The following is a 21,099-nucleotide window of genomic DNA, read 5'->3' on the forward strand; positions in this document are numbered from 1 at the left end:
TTTAAGGCGGAAGTTGAAAACCAACACAATTTAAAGATTAAGATAGTCAGGTCTGACCGTGGGGGGGAGTACTACGGTCGGCATACCCCACATGGACAAGTTCGTGGACCTTTTGCATGGTTCTTACAGGAGAATGACATTGTAGCCCAGTATTCTACACCGAACGAACCTCAGCAGAATGGAGTAGCTGAAAGACGCAATCATACCCTGATGGATATGGTGCGTAGTATGATAAGTTACTCCACCTTACCATTGAGCCTGTGGATGGAGGTGTTAAAAACCGCCATTCATATTCTCAATAGAGTACCAAGTAAGTCGGTGCCCAAAACATCGTATGAGTTGTGGACAGGAAGAGTACCCTCACTAAACCACTTACATGTGTGGGGGAGTCTTGCTGAGGCTAAAGTATTTAACCCAAACATTAGGAAGCTAGATGCCAAAATAGTAAGTTGTCATTTCATTGGCTACCTAGAAAAGTCAAAAGGTTTTCGTTTCTACTGTCCAGACAGATATACAAAGTTTGTGGAAACGAGACACACTGTCTTCCTAGAGGATGAAATGATGAGGGGGAGCAAGGTAGCTCAAGAAATTGATCTTGAAGAGAAGCGGGTGTATGCGCCCACTCCAATGATTCATGAGCCAATTTTCTCACTACCTGCTGTCGCTGTACCAACAGTGCAAGATACTGTGGTGCCAGCACCTATTGTTATTCTGCCTGTGGTAACAATGAATGATGATGAGAAACCTGTTCTTCAGGATCCTATAGAACCTATTACCACATATGAGGGGGAGAAACAACAGCCTCAAACAGAAGATGTGCCAAATGTGGAGGCCCCTAGAAGGTCTCAAAGAGTTAGAAAATCAGCTATTCCTGCTGACTATGAAGTATACAATACTGAGGAATTTCAAATGGATGATGATTCCACCTCATTTGAAGAAGCCATGAGAAGTGATCATTCATCAAAGTGGCTTGAGGCTATGGAAGATGAAATGAAATCTATGAATGCCAATAAAGTTTGGGATTTGAAAATAATTCCTAAAGAAGCCAAAACAGTAGACTGTAAATGGGTCTACAAAACAAAACTTGACTCTCAAGGGAATATAGAGAGATATAAAGCGCGACTTGTGGCAAAAGGCTTTACGCAAAGAGAAGGCATTGATTACAATGTGACCTTTTCTCCAGTCTCATGTAAGGATTCCTTCATAATCATAATGGCATTAGTGGCACATTACGATTTAGAATTAAATCAGATGGATGTAAAGACGGCATTTCTCAATGGTGACTTGGAGGAAAATGTTTACATGACACAACCAAAAGGTTTTGTCATGGAAGGAAGAGAACGAATGGGATGTCGCCTAAAGAAATCCATTTATGGATTAAAACAAGATTCAAGTCAGTGGTACTTGAAGTTTGATAAGAGAATAAGGAATTTTGGGTTGAAAGAGAATGTTGAGGACAATTGTGTCTATGCAAAGTTTAAGAATGGGAAATTTATCTTCCTTGTCCTGTATATGGATGATATCTTACTTGCTAGTAGTGATGTCAGTCTACTGCTGGAGACAAAGAAGTTTTTGTCCTCAAAATTTGATATGAAAGATCTTGGTGAAGCTTCATTCGTTCTAGGGATCGAGATTCACTGAGATAGAAGTAAAGGGGTATTAGGACTGTCACAAAAGGTATACATAGAAAAGATCTTAAAGAAATTTAGTATGCACAAATGTAGTCCCTCACCTGCTCCTATAGTCAAGGGCGACAGATATGGGGATTTTCAATGCCCCAGGAACCAATATGAGATCGATCAAATGAAAGTGGTTCTATATGCTTTAGCTGTCGGAAGCTTACAATATGCTCAAGTATGCACGTGCCCTGACTTGGCATTTGTTACCGGGTTACTTGGCAGAATCCAGAGCAATCCTAGAACAGAACACTGGAAATTAGTAAAGAAAGTCTTGCATTATTTGCAAGGTATGAAAGGCCTCATGATGACATATAGAAGATCTGATTTACTCCATATAGTGGGATATTCATATTCTGATTATGCGGGAGATGATAGAAAATCCACGTCTGTATATGTATTCACTTTCACAGGGGAGCTATTTCATGGAAAAGCTCAAAGCAAACCGTCACTACATCATCCACAATGTATGCCGTGTTTGTAGCGTGTTATGAGGCAACGGGGCAGGTGAACTGGCTAAAGAAGTTCATACTCGGTTTGAAGGTGGTTGACGACATCTATAGACCACTTAAGTTATACTACGATAATAATCCAGCAGTACAGTATGCTCACAACAATAAGTCAAGTGGTGCAGCCAAACACATTGACATAAAGTATTATGTTGTGAAAGATAAAGTCTAGGATTATGTCATAAGTCTTGAGCATATAAGTATAGAAAAGATGCTCGTGGATCCGCTTACAAAAGGCTTACCACCCAACGTGTTTAGAGAACATGTAGCCGGCATGGGTTTAAGGGAAAGCCTATAATTCCTGGACAAAAGAAGGCCCAAAGATAAGTATCTATTTCAGAATAGAGTGGTGTGTTGTAGCTGTTAAATCTATCGGCAATGGACCGTGACGATGAGACATCCTCTATGCGCTAATTTGTAATGGAATGAACAAAAGTAAATGATATGAAAATGAAAGATGGAAGGTGATCAAGGGGGAGATTGTTAGATTGATCTCTAATTATAACTAGACCCAACGGCCCAGTTGGGCCTTTGATTCATGCCCTGATCGGGGGCACCCAGCCCACCATGGCTGGAGGGCCCCTGTCACACCGCGCTATAAAAAAAGGTGGGGGCCGGCGACTCTTATCACGAGGTTGACCTAAGCCGAGCTCCCCACCGACAAACCCTAATCCGATCTAGAGGGTGCGCAACCAGTGATAGGAAGCCACCAGCCACGCCACCACCGGACTCCACTGCCTTCACCGCCGGTTGCCACCGCACATCACCGACGCCGTCTTCAACGACCGTCGCTGCCCTAGCGCAGACATCGACTCCATGGCGGACGCGAGCGGATCTTCCTCCACTGCGGTGTCAGGTTTGACACGTCCATCTTCTACCTCTTCCTTTCTCTCATTCTACATACTGTTACTGCTCTAGTAGACGTTCTAGGATTCATAATACTATTCAACAGCAAGTACCCAGCTAGATCTATGCTCCTAGTGGTCCTATAAGTACAACACTTTTTGCGCTGCAATGAACTGTCTGAGCTGAGCTCTTAAGCACCGTATCCATGACCCTTTTCATTGCATCAGGTAGCTTTATCACTACCCCAGATCTGGATATCACTACCGGTTCAAAAACCCCCTTCACTGCCGGATTTTGAACCGACAGTGGCATACCGGCAGTGATGTGGGGTTGACATCACTGTCGGTTCTTAAAAACCGACACTGATCTACAGACAATAGTGTCGGTTCGTGGCTCCACCCGACTGTGTCTAGTTGAACAACACTGCCGGTTTGTAGTCCCCACCGACAGTGACGGTTGCTTCAAGAGTGTCGGTTCTTGGCCCAAACCGGCAGTGTAGATCAAGCCAACACTGTTGGTTTATGGCTCAAGCCGGTAGTGTTGAGCAAGATAACACTGTCGGTTCTTGGCCCAAGCCGGCAGTGTAGATCAAGCCAACACTGTCTGTTTATGGCTCAAGCCGGCTGTGTTGAGCAAGACAACACTGTTGGTTCATGGCTCAAACCGGCAGTGTTGAGCAAGAGAACATTGTCGGTTCATGGCTCAAGCCGGCAGTGTTGAGCAGTTCAACACTGTTGGTTCATGGCTCAAACCGGCAGTGTTGAGCAAGACAACACTGTTGGTTCATTGCTAACCGGCAGTGATGGCCCATTCGCATTTTATTGTTTTATAATTGATTTTAATTTATATTTTTTCATGGAATCGTGTTTCGCTTTATATACGCTACGTAGATGACAGATCCATAAATATTAAACATTACAAATGTTATAGTTACAGTTCAAATGTTATATCTAGATCTCGATCCCTCAAAACAAAAAAGAAATGTTCTCAGACTTCACAGACTATGCAATGCTTCTCGGACTTTTACAATAATCTGGCGAGCCGCTCTAGGCCATACTGATCCTTGTACCTCACGGATTGTGCAATGGAAAATACTCCATCTTTTTCCAATACCTCAGCTAAGATGAACTTTGCGAGCTCCGATTGCAGTGCGATGAACTCCATGTCTAACAGCCTTTGGTGGTTAAATTTCTTGCGCTGTCATTCAAAATAGATGATATCCAAAGAGGAACAGTAAATCATTTTGTTGAATTATTAACAAACATAAATGAAATGGGGATTATACACACCAACTTATCGACTTCTTCCGATTTCCCACCGATGTAGCGAAGCATTGCCCACATTACATAAAACCCGCATTCATTGTTTCCCGCCGGCTGTGACAGGTACTTCCCCTCCATTTCGACAACCTTAAATGGGACCGGCGTCCCACCGATATGGCTTCTTCGGACACTGAGCAACATTAAAGGGAGAAACATTAGAAAGCGGTATGTGTGATTAGAAAATAATATGTTATTAGGATCGCTTACTAATTCAGCACTGCCACCAGTGCATCCAGATGATGAAATGGTTTTTTCTTTGAGTCCCATACCTCGATCAGATTTTTGGCAAGATTGACACAAATGAAGACGAAATGGTTGCTACAATCACATAATCCTAATTATCGAATAATCTTAACGAAAAAAGAAGCATAAAATTAAAAGCCGAGAACACATACTCGCAGTTGTAGGCCAGAAGTATGTGGGTTTTCTTCTTCATCATGAATTCGTCGAAAACAGCAATCAATCTCTGTTTCAGGTCTTCCACGTCACATCCATAGAGGCCTAGACATGTCCTCTCATTGACTCGCAAGGGGTCCAAGAAGCCTATGTGATCTCATTTGCTTTTTACAATGCAAAATTTTGATATACACCTACATAAAATCATGGGAAGTGCTCAAAAGTTAACAATTTGTCTGGAGAGAGTAGTTAATTGTAATATCGTGCGTGTAGGGTACTTACATAGTCCACAGCGTCAACAGTTGAACATCGAGATCGCGTTTCTGGTATAGCTGGAACAAGCACTCCCACTCGACATTGAACTTCTCTTCTTCAAGATAATGGAAAACATGTGGCGAACGGATAATAACCTCAAAACCAAAGTCGTCCATCTCTATTGCTTGAGCCATGTAATATTCATGCAACTGGTGCATATATGTTGTCAGATTTGTATACTCGTCATCGGGAACCAAAAGATTGCCCCTTTCATACTTCATTGCCGGTGTTCCCATCCCTTGTACATCATAATAGATGTTCGCGGCCTCTTCCATGGTTAATCCTAGGTTGTCTTCGACGTACTTATGTATGTTCCTTAAATATTTATTGTGTATTTCTTCATCTCTTGTTGTAGCGTATTTATTCTATGTTTGCCTGTCGAATTTGGACTTCAACAAATACGAAGGCAGTGAGGCACAGAGATTGAAGAAACTAACACAATCTTCCTTCGAGATGTGTGCTGTAAATTTTTCTTTCATCAAGGTGGTAACGCTGCCACTGAACGGCCATTTTCTTTTCTGTTGGTCCACTTTGGGAGCATTAGCGACTGAATCGAAGGACCTTTTCTACGACTGCAAGGATGTCCTTGATCTTGTTTTGGGCTGAGGTGGAGGAGGAGGAGGATGACGACGAGAATTATGTTTTCCCGGGGCTGATGAAGATGGAGGAGGAGGGGGAGGAGGAGGAGGAGGAGGAAGAGTCTCTTTTCTCGGGGCTGATGAAGATGGAGTGGGACGAGGAGGAATAGAAGGAGACTTCTGTCTTCTCGGGGGTGATGGCTCTGGATGAGGAGGGGAGTGATCTCTGTTGGGAGATGGTGAGTGATCATCGCGGGTGGGCGAAGACTCACAGTCGTCCTCATCATCAGAGGACAATTGATGGTCAAGCTTAATGAGCGCTTGCGCCAGGCCACTTGAGAGCCCTTGTTTTGACCAAGTTTTGACATGTCTTCCGCTATGGGGTACTCAATGGGTATCTTGTTAAACTTCTTATCAAGTATTCTGTCAATGGTGACGCGAGCGTACCCCAGTGGAATTGGGTGGCCATTAATTGTCCCGTCTCCCATAGGCCAGGCCTGGCCGAGCGCCACCTTGTCCTTTGTCCATTGCTGACGGATGTACAACCTAACATTGACGGGTTCAGTGATGTAGTCCACCGGATGAGGCACATTCGCCTCTTCTTCGTCGAGCGGGGTCGATCCGTAGCTGCTGCGACCCCTAAACTATGGGCTAAAGGCACTAGGAGTAGGGTTTTGTGGTACTACTGACCCCTTGGACAACAAAATTTTCTTGAATCGCGCTTCAACGGTCGCCTCAATCTGTGCTTCCATTCTGTCTTCCATCTCTTTAAGTCTCCTCAAATACTCTGCCTCATGTTCCGCTCTACCCCTCGAGCGGCTTCGGTAAGTGTTAGATTCTTGGGGGAATGCTAGTTTCTAAGGAACAACACCGGTTCCTCTAGTGCGACCAGGTTGCTCCTTAGTTCCGAGTGCTTGGGTGAGCACGTCTTTCTCCCTATTAGAAGTGCGAGTCCCTTGCCTCACCTCCTCAGTTACCTGGGAGATCCTCTGGATGAGTTCGCTCATGGGTTGATTTGAGGAGCTAAAGCTCCCATCCTCGGCGTGCCATACATTTCTCCCCATACAGTATAATACCGATCTGGGCTCCCAATCGGCGGTCTCAACCTGAACGCCTTCCTCAGTAAGGCGATCCATCTTTTGAAGTTCTGCTTCAAATTCTGGCATCTTTTTGGCATAGCCACGAGAGCCGAGATGATGAGGATTCGTCGCTTTCTGCGAATTCTCCTTATTCTTCGTGCTCAGTTCTAAGTAGTCCTCGGATAACCTGTATTCCTTGAAATCCTGCCAGAAGTCCTCCTGCTTGCTAAACTGTCCACCATCAAAATCTGGCTCTTTATTTTGGAGGACAAAATTCTTGTACAGTGTCCCCTTGAAATTCTTGAAGCTTGTCCCCATGATTTCTTTTACTTTTTTCTTGACTAACTCCCTGTCATACTCGGCTGGGAATGTGAAATACTCTGGGATCTTGACATCCCATATGTAATCCTTCTCGCTTTCGGGAACCCTCCACCAGTCATCATCTTTCCCAATCCACTTCCTGTACTTAATCGGGATGAAGTCCCTAACAAGTAACCCGAGGATGGTCTTGTATTTGGTCAAAGCTATAGGCGGTGAGAGTGGATCCCCGAATTCATCGAACTCAGTAATGTGCCAGTGTGCATTCCTACCAACAGGAACCTTTGACACGCCTCGCTTGGATCTGGCCTTCCTGCTCCCCGAACCCTCTGGCTCCTCGGCCGGTGGAGGCTCCTGCTAGAGACACCAAGTAAGCTATGACCCTCTCAATTGATTAGCATGTGTGGCTACATAGTGACATGATACCAAAGTTACCTGGCCATCTTGGTCATTTTGACCCAGATCGAGTAGGCCGGACGGGGTCCATGGCTGCTCGTTCTCACCGACCTGATTGACACCATCACCGTTTGTCGGATCATGCAGCTCTCCCATCCCAGCGATGTCAGCCGCTTCTTGTTGCCGATCAGTTCTTCGGCGACGGGGTAACAGGCGACGATGAGTCATGGCTTTGACACGATCGTGGTTAGTTTTGGCCGCGGACAACTACTAATAGCATATGTTCATATATATATATATATATAATATGTTTAATGCAAAGTCTAATAATAAGTCCACATACAACAAAGTCAAATAATAGCATATGTTCACCTAGAACAAATTCATTGTTTGATTGACCACATACAACAAAGTCCACCTACTCTTCTACGAAACTAAGCCTACATCAACTTCCAAATAAGAAAAGCGATGACCATAGCCATAAATAAAAGCATTACATCTTTCCAAGACCAATGAGCAATTCTCCTAATCTTCACACCTCCGGCGGGTGGCTTCTCTTCGATCTCCAGTGCCATCGGATGGCCATGGTTTGCATTCATTGGACCATAGTAGGCTGGTTGCCCATGGTTTGCAAGGTAGGCCGGATGACTATAGTAGACCCTCAAAGCTTCAGCTTCTGTGTTGTATTTTTTGTGCAAATTACCAGGGTAGCGATTGACTTGAGCATAGCAATCTTCCCAGGTTCGATAAATCCCAGGCATGTGACCAACATGCACTACATACCATGCCATGGTTGCCTATACATTTAAGTAAATTAGGCATGTGGTAAGTGGTAATGGTAACTCACTGAACAAGAGTTATTATTCAAGTTATATGGCCAAACTAATTCTATTTAATGTTCTTTATCCTTGACATGATAAAAAATTACCTCAATAATTGGACTGTTTATTATTCGGAGATCAATGTGGTTTAGTAATCATACTTGCTGCTGCTACCGAGCCAATTTTAAAAGTTGTTTTTAACTTTTTTTCTGGAACAAACATGTATAGATGCCTTTTTTAAGCATGCTATACATTCCCCCTAAGATTGAATCCCCAAACAATCAAATATTGCTATAGTGTAATTTGGCGGTCTAGGACTGTGACAACAGGTCTCTGAAAATAGCATTATTTTTAAAATATACTAAAACTTATACAAGAAATAAATAATTTCTTGTAGTATATATAAGAAAATATTAGATGAAAGGTCAAAGCAAAACATCTACAACAGAAAGGAAATATGCAAGTCATTGTAATTAACCAACATGACCAGTCAAATAAAGTAGGATCCTATCAAAATATTAGAGTTGCATACATTCTTCATCTTTAAAACTATTTAAAAAAAATAGTTCTATAGGTCTAAAATATATATACTCCATCCTCACATCCAAAAACATTGAGCATCAGTGTCACTACAGACTAGACATTCATGATCAAACTGCATGCTAGCATTGCAATAAAGTAGCAGTAACATAAATTATGGCAAGTAAATTATCATATCAAACAATAAGTTGTAGTACTTGGTAAATGAAAAGCCTCTACTGATTCAAGTAAGCATTTGGGGGACAAATCAGCCAGAAATTCTTATCTAACTCTTACACAAACAGAACACTTAGCGGGCATTTCATCTAACACTTAGCGGGCAGTGAGCCACGCACTCACCGTGGGGGTGGTAAAGCAGCTGTCTACGGGCACTCCTGAAGGCCTCGGCGGTGCTCCGGCGTCGGGTGGTGGACGGCATGGGGAGTGCTCCGGCGTGGGGCGGTGCATGGGCGTCGGCGTCGAAGAAGAGGAGCGCGGGGCTAGGAACGGCGGCGCGGGGAGCGGTGGACAGTTGCTCCGGCGTGGGGCGATGCACGGGCCTCGGCATCAAAGAAGAGGAGCGCGGGGCTAGGAACGGCGGTGTGGGGGGTGGTGGACGGGTGCTCCGGCGTGGGGCGGTGCACGGGCATCGGCGTCGAAGAAGAGGAGCGCGGGGAACGGTTGGCGCGAGGTTGAAATTTTTATAATTTCAACCCACGGCGGCCTTTTATACCAGACCTCATCACTGCCGGTTCTAACTAGAACTGGCAGTGATGTACCCCCATCACTGCCGGTTCTAACGAGGAACCGACAGTGTTAGTGGTACATCACTGCCGGGCCATTCTTTAAACCGGCAGTGATGCAGGAATATAAATTGAAAGAAAATGCAAAAAAAATGTGTTGCATCCCTGATTCGAACCGAAGCCTACAAATTCCAGAGCAGCGAACAAACCATTAAGCTATTACCTGATTTCGGAGAGTTTGAAGGAATTTATTCTTTTGAGTGATTATCTGTCCCTACTTTGCGTGTAGGCCCTTCAACTCCTCGGCCACGCTGGTCACGCGGTTCCCATGAAGATTGAAGAGCCACTATTTACCGATGAGTCCCCATGAAGAGACGCCATCCTTTGACTGGTCGCGGCCCTTCAGTTCCCTACGAAGAGACGCCGCGTTTACTCCCCGGCCACGCTGCTCGCGCCGGTTCCCAAACGCAGGCGCACGCGCTCCGTCTTCCCAACGCATGCGCAATGGCAGTTCCATGGCGTTCCCAACGCAGGCGCGCTCCGTCTTCCGAGGGGTGGGAGTTATTGCACCGTGAATAGTCCCACCCATAGACATGCCTATATAAGCCAGGCCACCATGCACGCAGTCGGCCGCCATTGCACCACCGCGCGTCAAGAAAGCGAAGCACACCCTTCCCACGCACACCTCGCTCCGGTCCTTGACGACCACCCGCCGCCACAATGCCTCGCCGCTTGAAGACAACATGGGCGAAGCTGAACCCGTCGTCCTCACATCACCCCCCGACGCCTCCACCGACACCGTCATCCGAATCGGACCTCGAGGCAAACCTCGAGGATGATCCGGACCGTGAGACCGCATCGGAGGAGGAACCAGAACCTCTTCCGGTGGAGGAGGTCGTCTTCAACTCGTTGGAGATGGCTCGGAAGGAGGAGGAGGACCGGCACCTCCGCGCCATCACACAGAAGGAGACCGACGACTGCATCCTGAAGCGTGTCGTCGAGATCTCTAAGGAGGAGGAGCGCTGCCGCGAGGAGGAGGAGCGCCGCCGCAAGGAGGAGGAGACCGAGCGGCGTCTCGCGATGGATGCGGAACGGCGTCGGTGCAGGGCTGAGCGAAAGAAGCGCGAAGAGGAGCACCGGCAGTAGGGGGACAACGCAGGCAGCACCGGCAGTAATTAGTAGCACTAGTGATTAATCTATGTCTTAGGACAATGTAATAATTTACTGGTGCTCAAAAAACCGTGTCGTTGAATCCTTTATTTGATCATCTTCACCTTGGTGCTGAGAAATACCGTGTTGCAGCATGTCTGTGTTCTGGCAGTGATGAGGGTACATCACTGCCGGGCCATTCTTTAAACCGATAGTGATTTCAGTGTAGCGGTTACAACATAAGTAAATTATCTTTTCTTCTCCTTCCAAATACCTCCTACTGGCACAACGGTTAAGACCCCGTAACTTAGCCCCCGATACCCGTGTTCGAATCCCGGGCACCCCAATTTTTTTCGTATAATTTTATAATTTATTAAGCGGTGTCAAGGTTAAAAAGACAAAATAAATAAACCAGACACACATCCTATACTATCACAGCGGTTAAGTGTCTGAACTATGTAGTCCGAGACCCGAGCTCAAACCCGAGGGCTGGCACAATTATTTTTTAATTTTTTATATATCACTGCCGGTTTTCAAAATCAACCGACAGTAATAACAAGCATCACTGTCGGTTTTTTCTCATCACTGCCGGTTTATTGAAACCGACAGTGATGTTTATATATATTAAAAAAATTCTTTTATATACTGAATAAATAGAAGCATATGTATTCCTATGTCGAAATTGCTTGAAATTTTTTTGGAAAGCTTGTACACCCAAATTAAGACCCCACACAGGATCTTAGGTTTTTCTGATCATTTTTTCTATTTATTATATTTTTCTCTATGCCCAATGAGACAGAAAAGGGTGAATTTCATCTTGGACCCAATATATTTTTTCATCCACCCCCACAAAATTCTTATCCCTAGGGCACATTAGAGCCTGTGTAAAAGTTTGGCCCCATTCCGGATCTTTTCGTGGGTAGACCCAGTTCAACCTATAATTAAACGGTCTCGTCGCGCGGAAATTCAATTAAACCTTAGAAAGTAGCAAACCATCTCCAGAAAATCCCAAAATTGGTGTTTCATTCACACGTGGCACATGCAAGCCTGAGAAAAAGTTTGAGACCAATACGACACCGGAATGTATATGAACCACAGAAACCTTGATAACCTATGTGTATAGTCATGGTTCGATGAAAGGGCACATGTACCTCCGTGAAGCATGTATACATCGCCTATGTCGAAATGGCTTGAATTTTTTTGGCAAGCTTGTACACCCAAATTAAGACCCCACACAGGATCTTAGGTTTTTCTGATCATTTTTTTATTTATTATATTTTTCTCTGTGCCCAATGAGACAAAAGAGGGTGAATTTCATCTTGGACCCAATAGATTTTTTCATCCACCCCCACAAAATTCTTATCCCTAGGGCATATTAGAGCCTATGTAAAAGTTTGGCACCATTACAGATCTTTTCGTGGGTAGACTCAGTTCAACATATAATTAAACGGTCTCGTCGCGCGGAAATTCAATTAAACCTCAGAAAGTAGCATACCGTCTCCGGAAAATCCCAAACTTGGTGTTTCCTTCACACGTGGCACGTGCAAGCCTGAGAAAAAGTTTGAGACCAATACGACACCGGAATGCATATGAACCACAGAAACCTTGATAACCTATGTGTATAGTCATGGTTTGATTAAAGGGCACATGTACCTCCGTGAAGCATGTATACACCGCCTATGTCGAAATGGCTTGAAATTTTTTTGGCAAGCTTGTACACCAAAATTAAGACCCCACACATGATCTTAGGTTTTTCTAATCATTTTTTTATTTATTATATTTTTCTCTGTGCCCAATGAGACAAAAGAGGGTGAATTTCATCTTGGACCCAATAGATTTTTTCATCCACCTCCACAAAATTCTTATCCCTAGGGCACATTAGAGACTGTATTAAAGTTTGGCACCATTCTGGATCTTTTCGTGGGTAGACTCAGTTCAACCTATAATTAAACGGTCTCATCACGCGAAAATTCAATTAAACCTCAGAAAGTAGCAAACCATCTCCAGAAAATCCCAAACTTGGTGTTTACTTCACACGTGGCACGTGCAAGCCTGAGAAAATTTTTGAGACAAATACGACACCGGAATGTATATTTCTAGTTGCCCAACAAATGTTACACGAATTACATACATGACAATAATTAAACACACAAAGCCGTACATATTAAAATTAGAATCCAATTAAACTACGACCTTGAAAACCTACTAAATAAACATTAATTACTATCGAAATCACTACCGGGATCGATCGGGCCACGCACACTAACATGCCTCTGTAGCTATATATGGTAATTGATGTCACGGATTATGTATCTGCTTGTATCGATGAAGTCCAATGCCCGTATGAGTGCACTCTCTCGTGCCTCACAATACTGAAAGAATGGCCGGCCATAGATGTAACCTACTGAACGACCACTGCCCCTATTAATAATCCTTATGCAGTACTGACGTCCTTCTATAGTGAGCTGGCCGAGGTTTCCATTGCAGAACTCTCAATCGTACCCGAGTTGCTCCGTAGCTTGGTCTAGAACGGCCCACAAGCCACATGCAGCATAGGTAAGGTCCTGTAGCGCAATCTGCATGGGGAGAAAAAGAAAAAAAATAGAGAATGTTATTACAATAATAAGCAACAAATAACCACGACCTAGGTATAATTGACCATTTTACCACATCCGTATGGTTGTAGCTCGCAAACCATTCACTTGCTTGCAGGACGGGGATATCACCAGCATTCAAAGCAAGTGCCTTGAAGTGCGAGAAATCAGGCACATCATAGCAAATACGTCGAAGTGCCTCTAAACAGATGCGCACGACACTTAATTGGGCGCTTATCATGTTCGGGCTCTGTATTCCCGTCCCGTGGATATGGTTCCGATGATTTGAACCCCTCACAGGGATGAAAAAACTGAGTTCACACGTCCATAGCCGACCACTTGCATTAGATGCCGTGTTCTCGACGATGTCCGAGATAAAGAACCAGCTAAGTGCTGTTCGCAGCCAATCTACTGGGGATATAGTCTGCAACATATATGCATGCAACAATGATATTAAATTAATTACAGTTATTTGTTAGCATAAAAAAACAAAAGATATTGGAAAATATTTCATACAATAGCTAGAATAGGGAACCGTGGAATGACCACATTAGGAGCGAATGGCTCATCGCCAGGGTGGAAACCTGGTTCTTGTGGTGGGGGAGGTCCATTGTTCATACCACCTGATCGATAAAATGCAAAAAAATGAACATAAAATATATGCACAAAAAATTCTTCCAAGTAAAATGTGGCAACATAATTAAATATAGATCGAATGCAAGGAATAAGAATATATATAAATGTAGAATGCAAAGAAACATGAATATAAATATAGATCAAACGAATATAGATAGAATATTGGAGAAGACAACATATCAATACCATTGTAAAATGCAGGAGCCATGACCAAATCACGTAGAGAGAGAGTGGATGTCTTGAGAAGTGAGAGTAAAATGTGAGAAATGAGACTGAGAGAGTTCGTGGGTGGGTGGGATCGATGTATGTGGCCGGCAGTCTATTTTATATAGGGGGGCATGGACATCACTGCTGGTTTTTAAATAGAACCGACAGTGAAAGTTACTATCACTGTCGGTTTTTAACTAGAAACGACAGTGAAGGTGCATATATGATATTTATTTCATTACTACAGTGGGAAACTTTTAACAACAACGATATATTTATTTAGATAGTAATGAAATACATCAAAAAATTACAAAAAAATAGAAATAAGTTACATATATGATAACAAAGACCTTACACTAAAATTCCATATACGATAACAAAGACCTATTTACATACACACACTTGTCCAAGTCTTTGTATTTTTCTCCATGGTACAATATGCAATCATTGGAACACGCGTGGATTTTTTCAACCTCGAGGCTGATGGGGCAGATCATTTGCTTGGCCAAGTATGTCTTTTCTGGCAACTCGTTTTTTTCTGAGAGCATTTTCCTTATTATACCTAACAACTGATCGAAGCCTTTATCGCTCAATCCGTCTGTCGATTTGAACTCTAACAGCATGATGTCGGCTTCCAGTTTGCTCATTGGACAATTCCTATACAATGGTGTTTTGCCATCTTGTCTCATTTTCTCTAGCTTTCTCAGCTGTCTTTCACTAAGACATCCGGTCTCTACATTACGTAGCAGCTGAGAAATGCCATCATTATCCTCGGTGTCGTCAGCTAGCGTGTTCCTAAACACATTATTAACTGTGGCCATAGGTTCCGTGTTGACACCGGGTTCCTCGTCAGCATCGTGGATGGCTACGTCAGGCATGTCCACATCATCATCGTTTTCCTACAGAACATTCACATCAACCTCGCCATGCATAGTCCATATCGTATAGTTTGGCATGAACCCCCTGGTAATCAAGTGCGATCGTATAGACTCAATTTGACGAAAGTTCCTATGATTCTTGCAATCTTTGCATGGGCAGAAGATAGAGTTCCCATTCCCAGCATGGGCTTTGGCATCGGTGATAAACTGGCTGACGCCATGCATGTACCGCTTGTCCGTTCGGGACAGATGCATCCACTCTCGATCCATCTCTGCACAAAAAAATACTAAGACAGTAATTACCAAGAATTGATAAGAAATCGAGCTTCATGAACAACAATTGTAGCACGAAAGTACCATTTTTAGAAAACATTATTGTACACTAATTATTAAAAAATTGAAATTGGTAGCCCCGACCTGTAAATTGAAAATCGTAGTAAAAAACAATTATTGCACAATATTGAAGAACAACTATTCTAATCTACTTCTAAAAACTAATTATAGCATCACATACTAACAATGATGATCTTGACCACCATGCAATAATTAGCTAGGAATTTAAATGTGTTCATAGACACCAACCTTTTGGATGATGGATTCACCACAATTTGAGCCTTGCACAAATATCCAATTGGAAAAGTGCTCTCTAGAATGGAGAAAGAACTAGAATGAGAATCAAGCAATGTAGCCATCAAAACGAAGCTAATTAAGCAACAAAATCAAATGAGTGGATGTTTGTTACTAACCTTAAAGCAAAAAGATCAAGCCATTCTTCAAAATCCAAGCACTAGCTTCATGGTGAAGAGCAGCCGCAACAATGGAGGGAAGGGTCCAAACGCGCGCCTCTGTTCTCGGGATGGAAGAGAGGAGGAAGGAGAGGACGACTGCAGCCTTTTTGTATTGCAGGCTTATCACCGTCGGTTCTTGGCTAGAACCGACAGTGATAGTGCCCAATTACTGTCGGCTCTTGGCTTAAACCGACAGTGATGAGTGTCCGCCAAAACACTGCCGGTTCAAGCCACAAACCGGCAGTGATGTGATCCTTCACTGCCGGTTTTAGCCCAGCATCAATCATTTTTTCATTTTCAAGCTCATAACCGGCAGTGAAGGTACATCACTGCCGGTTCTCATAAATCCGACAGTGATAAGGCCGGCAGTGATGTATAAATCTGGCGTAGTGTATCTAATCTACTCTCCATTCGTTTTGCTCTAGGTTTATCATATGTGTGGTAAGATTTTTAGCTTTCAGAAAGAAGAATATACGTTTTAAACGAGCAAAACTACGCCAACCGCCCTTTCATTCGGACAATGAAACAGCATGGGGAAAAAAGAGAGGTTTGGCCACTCTCTATGATTCCTCTCTTTCTGTGGTGTGGTGACTTTCACATGCTTTGTTCCTTGTCGGTTTTGGAAGCCCCCTTATTCTCTCTTCTAGATAACATTGGTGTTATGTTAAAAAGAAAAAAAGAGATAACACGGGTGTTATCCCTCCTTTCCCATAAAAAAAGGACGTACCCAGTGCAGAGAGTTCCGGCTCTGTGTGGGGTCTGGGAAAGTGTGTTAGTGGCAAGCCTTACCCTCGCCTGTGGAATGCGAGGAGACCGCGACTCGAACCCGGGACCTTCCGGTCACAGGCGGTAAGACTCTACCGCTTGCACCAGACCCGCCCTTCGTTATCCTCCTTTCCCATAATTATATAAAAAAAGTTATGATTATATACATAAGTATTTTGCACAAATTTTTGAATGGCTAAACCTGATTGTGTAATTTTCTTTCTTTTGTTCTTGTAAATTCTCCTTTTTATATTAATATTCATCTGTAGGGGCTTTAGCACCACTTGAAATCAGAATCTAGTTTTGGCAGACAGATTAGTGTGCTGGCCTTATCGGAATTTCCATCCTGGGCTGTATAATTTGCCCAGGCGAGACAAAAAGCCACCGCAAGATCGCCATCAGCACTATGAGGACAGGTCAAATTTCTGTTACGGAATCGGAACATTGACGCAACTGATCACTCGTGCAAAGTACATAGACATTTCATGGAGTCGAAAGATACATTGTTGCATTGCACCGTAAGATTTCATCCCTAAATATACATTATAGAAAATGGATTCTTTCTTAGTACTGCAATGGCTGGTGTTTAAACGAATGTCTTTAGTGCTGTACTGACGGCCATATTCTCTAGTTGAAAGACTACCCTCCACTTGTTAAAACTGAAGTGATATATGCAAGTATATTCCAATTCCACAGCCACAGAAAGCCCTGCATATTTCTCCACCGCTCCTTTTCTCTCTCTCTCTCCTAGTAGTATATATGCATAGGGATGAAAACGGATCGGTTACGAACAGATATCAGTGAAATCACATTTGTTTTTATATTTCTGTCCGGATTCAGATTCGAATACGGATAGTGTCAACCATGCCGGATAGGATACGATTAGATATCGACGTCATAAATATGTGATTTGAGTATTCGGATACGGATATGGTGTCGGATGTTGAATATCCGGACTCGGATACGGACAGATCTGAACCCCTCTAAACGGATTCGGTCACGAATACGGTCGGAAAATATCCGTACCGTTTTCACCCCTATATATGCCGTTTTCACCCCTATATATGCATATATAAATACATCTTTCTCCGCTCACAAAGTCACAATTCAGAGAAACACAAAAAATTGAGTCTAGCTCCTGACAGTCGGTCACAAACCTCAGAACTGTTCTGCACATCCTTGAGCAGCTCCTTTGCAGTTGCAGGTAAGCAGAACAGAGGGGCACATCTCTCAAGTCCCAACTGACTGACATGGTGAACTCTGAACAGACCAGACGCAGAAGAACTGAAACGTTTGTTCACTTGTGCAGCCGTACAGCAGGTGCATGTTGTCCAGAGATAAGCAGGTGATGGCTGCGCCGATGGCGGCGGCGGACGGCGGGCTGACGCGGCTGTTCGAGAAGCCGCTGCCGGAGAACCCGACGCTGCTGGAGGCGCTGTCGGCGTGGAACCGCAACGTCCACCACCACCACCACCCCAGCAACAAGGCCATCGACACGGCGTCCGTCACGGAGATCTTCGGCGAGCTCCACTTCCAGGAGAAGCCGCAGCAGCCGGACCACCGAGGCGCCGCCGTCCTCCTGCCGCCGACGTCGCCGCCGCCGCGGTCCCCTCCTTCGCGCACGGCGTCGTGGCTGGACATCGCGGCCGAGGCCGAGAATAAGAGCAAGGACGACTCGTCGCTGGACGCGCTGCTGAGGCCGAAGCCGGCGGCCACCATGGCCACCGTGAAGAGGAGCGCGAGCTTCTGCGCCAAGAAGGGCTCCTCGTCCGCGTCGCTTCTGCTCTGCACCGAGGGGCTCGGCTCCGAGAGCACCGTGGACGCTGACGACATGTTCAAGGACGGCGACGCCGAGGCCGAGGCCGCCGCGCTCAAGGGAGCGGCGGACGGCAGCGACGCTGGTGCGGACGCCGGCGCTGCGGAGGTGGCGAAGGAAGAGGAGAGGCAGCCCAAGACGTTCCCGCCGCCGATACGGTCCATCGGGCGCGGCGGCAAGCCGTACGTGTGCTTCATGTCGTTCCGGGAGGACGGCCGCTTCGTGCTGCTGGAGAGGGTGATCCCCGGCAAGGAGCTCCTGCAGGCCACGCGCGAGGGCGGCCGGCTCAGGCTGCAGTTCGCGGCGGCCACCGCCGCCGCAGCAGCAGCGGGAGCCGGTGTGAGCGTGGACGAGGCGGTGCACGGAGGTGACGACGACGACCACCGTGGAAAGAATTCATGCGTAGACGACGGCGAGAGCTAGGCGATCGGAGGTCGTTGATGTACTTGCATACTTGCACAAGATCGATATTTATCCTATGGATGATGATGATGATGATGCAATGGTGTAATCATGCTTATGAGAAGCATCGGCTACCTAATTAATTAAGGTTTCTAAAGTGTTTTTCAGAAAGTGATGAAAAGAGTTATGCTCGTCCTATTCAGTCAGAAATTCAGATTCCACCTTTCTTCATCTTTGATTTGATATTTAAAAAAAAAAACGATTCTTGATTCTCGAGTGATCTGTATGGCATGTTAGCTAATCTACTCCTATCTTGTGTGAATATAGTAAGGGAAGGCGGCGCCGAACTGGCCCTCCTGCTGTGATACTGTAGCCGCTGCAGGTGCAGGCGCCGCACGGCTCACCTGCAACACTGTAGGCACCTGCAGTGGCCGGCACAGAGTCAGCCCTGTATGTTATCTAGTTACTGTTACAGCATGGACAGCTGTACTGGGACTAGATGAATAGAGTTGTATAAATAGACTGTCACGGCAACTCAGTAAAGTGAGCTTAGATTTGCCATCTCACAGACAGAGCTTCGGCCAATGCTGGTGTCTTGTATTGTGCGTGCATGCTCTGTTCTCCCTTCTTCTTTTAGCTCTAGCCATAGTGTGTGGGGACGGACAACGCTTGTTCGTGGTCGGCACGGCTAGTGGGTGCTTGACAACACTAACAGATGCTCGATAAGATTGGTGAGTGGTTAACTCACATGAGCCGGTGATCTTATGAGTCAACATGGCACAACTGATCCATCGCTACAACCGGCGAATCAGTCGAGCATCTCTTTCCGCTGCATCTTCACGCATACATTGGACCGTAATTCCTGCACGAACTAATAGAAAATGATTTACTAGGTTGATGTACTTGCATACGTGCACAAGATCGATATTTATCCTATGGATGATGATGCAATGGTGTAATCATGCTTATGAGAAGCATCGGCTACCTAATTAATTAAGGTTTCTATAAAGTGTTCTTCAGAAAGTGATGAAAAACGTTATGCTCGTCCTATTCAGTCAGAAATTCAGGTTCCACCTTTCTTCGTTGTTGATATATTTTTTTAAAAAAAGAAATGGTTCTTGATTCTTCAGTGATCTGTATGGCACAACTGATCCATCGCTTCAACCGGCGAATCAGTCGAGCATCTCTTTCCGCTGCATCTTCACGCATGCATTGCACTGTAATTCCTGCGCCAACCAATAGAAATTTGGTACTAGGTTGGAGTTGGGTGAAAAGTGAAGGACCGAAAACGGCGACTAAAATAGAGTGAATGAGAGCCTCAAATTTTTTTCAAAACTTTCGACCACTGTCCCAAAATCAACCTCCAAAAGACACAACCAAAAACGATCAAGAGAACCTAGAGAAGCTCCTCAGAAAGCTAGAATCCCAACGCAAAAGGCAGAACTTGAATCGGAGCTCAAAAGATCGAGAAGCGAACAACAAGGTTCAACGTTCAGGCCCTCCTACCGGACATGTCTGGTGTGCTACCGGACATGTCCGATAAGCTTGTAGAGAACTAGAACAAAATCAGACCCGCAGCTCCTACCGGACATGTCATGTGTGCCTACCGGACATGTCCGAGATGCACTAAACAACACAGAGCTACTTCGGGAGAAGAGTCGTAAGGCCTACCAAACTGTGTCCAAATAAAATGAAATTTTAACCACAACGTCTAGACATCTTTGGGTAGGTCTCCACTAAATCTCAGCTCCAAACTCGAAAGTTTGTCTACCGGACATGTCCTGTGTCACTACTACAGAATGGACCTGTTGTCCCGGGCGGTAACAGCCTTTAGTCCCGGTTACCGCGCCGGGACAACGATCCCGGGACTAAAGGTGGAACCTTCAGTCCCGGGTCATCGAGCCGGGATTAAAGAGGGACCTTTAGTCCCGGTTGGTAACACCAACCGGGACTAAAGGACCTCCAGCCGAGCGAACCTGGCGCACCCTTTAGTCCCGGTTGGGGTTACCAACCGGGACTAATGGTTCACCCTTTAGTCCCGGTTGGTAACCCCAACCGGGACTAACGGTTCCTTTTCTTTTTCTTTTTTTTTTGTTTAATTTGTTTTCAGTTCAGTTACATGTATTTGTTTAATATATAATATGTTTTTATGTACGTATTCTACGTTGCTAATATAAATACACGCATGCATATAATTACATCTAATTCACATCTTGAGCATTATTATATTCGAATAAAGTATGAAACTATATATATTATAGATATATATATATATATGTGTATATACAACACTTTCATAATCTTGTTCTCGAAAATAACGATATCAATAAACATTTAATTTACATC

The 21,099-nt window shown here is 44.7% G+C and overlaps 1 protein-coding gene across 1 annotated transcript; it reads left to right on the plus strand.

The window, feature by feature from the left end:
* Positions 1-17,645: 17,645 nt before the first annotated feature.
* Positions 17,646-18,942, plus strand: LOC136481450 (protein FAF-like, chloroplastic). The gene is made up of 2 exons (XM_066478791.1): positions 17,646-17,739; positions 17,845-18,942. The coding sequence occupies exon 2, from the start codon at positions 17,860-17,862 to the stop codon at positions 18,772-18,774; it is 915 nt and encodes a 304-aa protein (XP_066334888.1). The 5' UTR covers positions 17,646-17,739; positions 17,845-17,859; the 3' UTR covers positions 18,775-18,942.
* Positions 18,943-21,099: the final 2,157 nt, after the last annotated feature.

Source organism: Miscanthus floridulus, chromosome 9, assembly GCF_019320115.1.
Source record: "Miscanthus floridulus cultivar M001 chromosome 9, ASM1932011v1, whole genome shotgun sequence".
NCBI classification, from domain to species: domain Eukaryota; kingdom Viridiplantae; phylum Streptophyta; class Magnoliopsida; order Poales; family Poaceae; genus Miscanthus; species Miscanthus floridulus.

What these genes read in the sequence shown, in the direction of transcription:
- LOC136481450 (XM_066478791.1), top strand. Translation starts at nt 17,860, where the DNA reads ATGTTGTCCAGAGATAAGCAGGTGATGGCTGCGCCGATGGCGGCGGCG.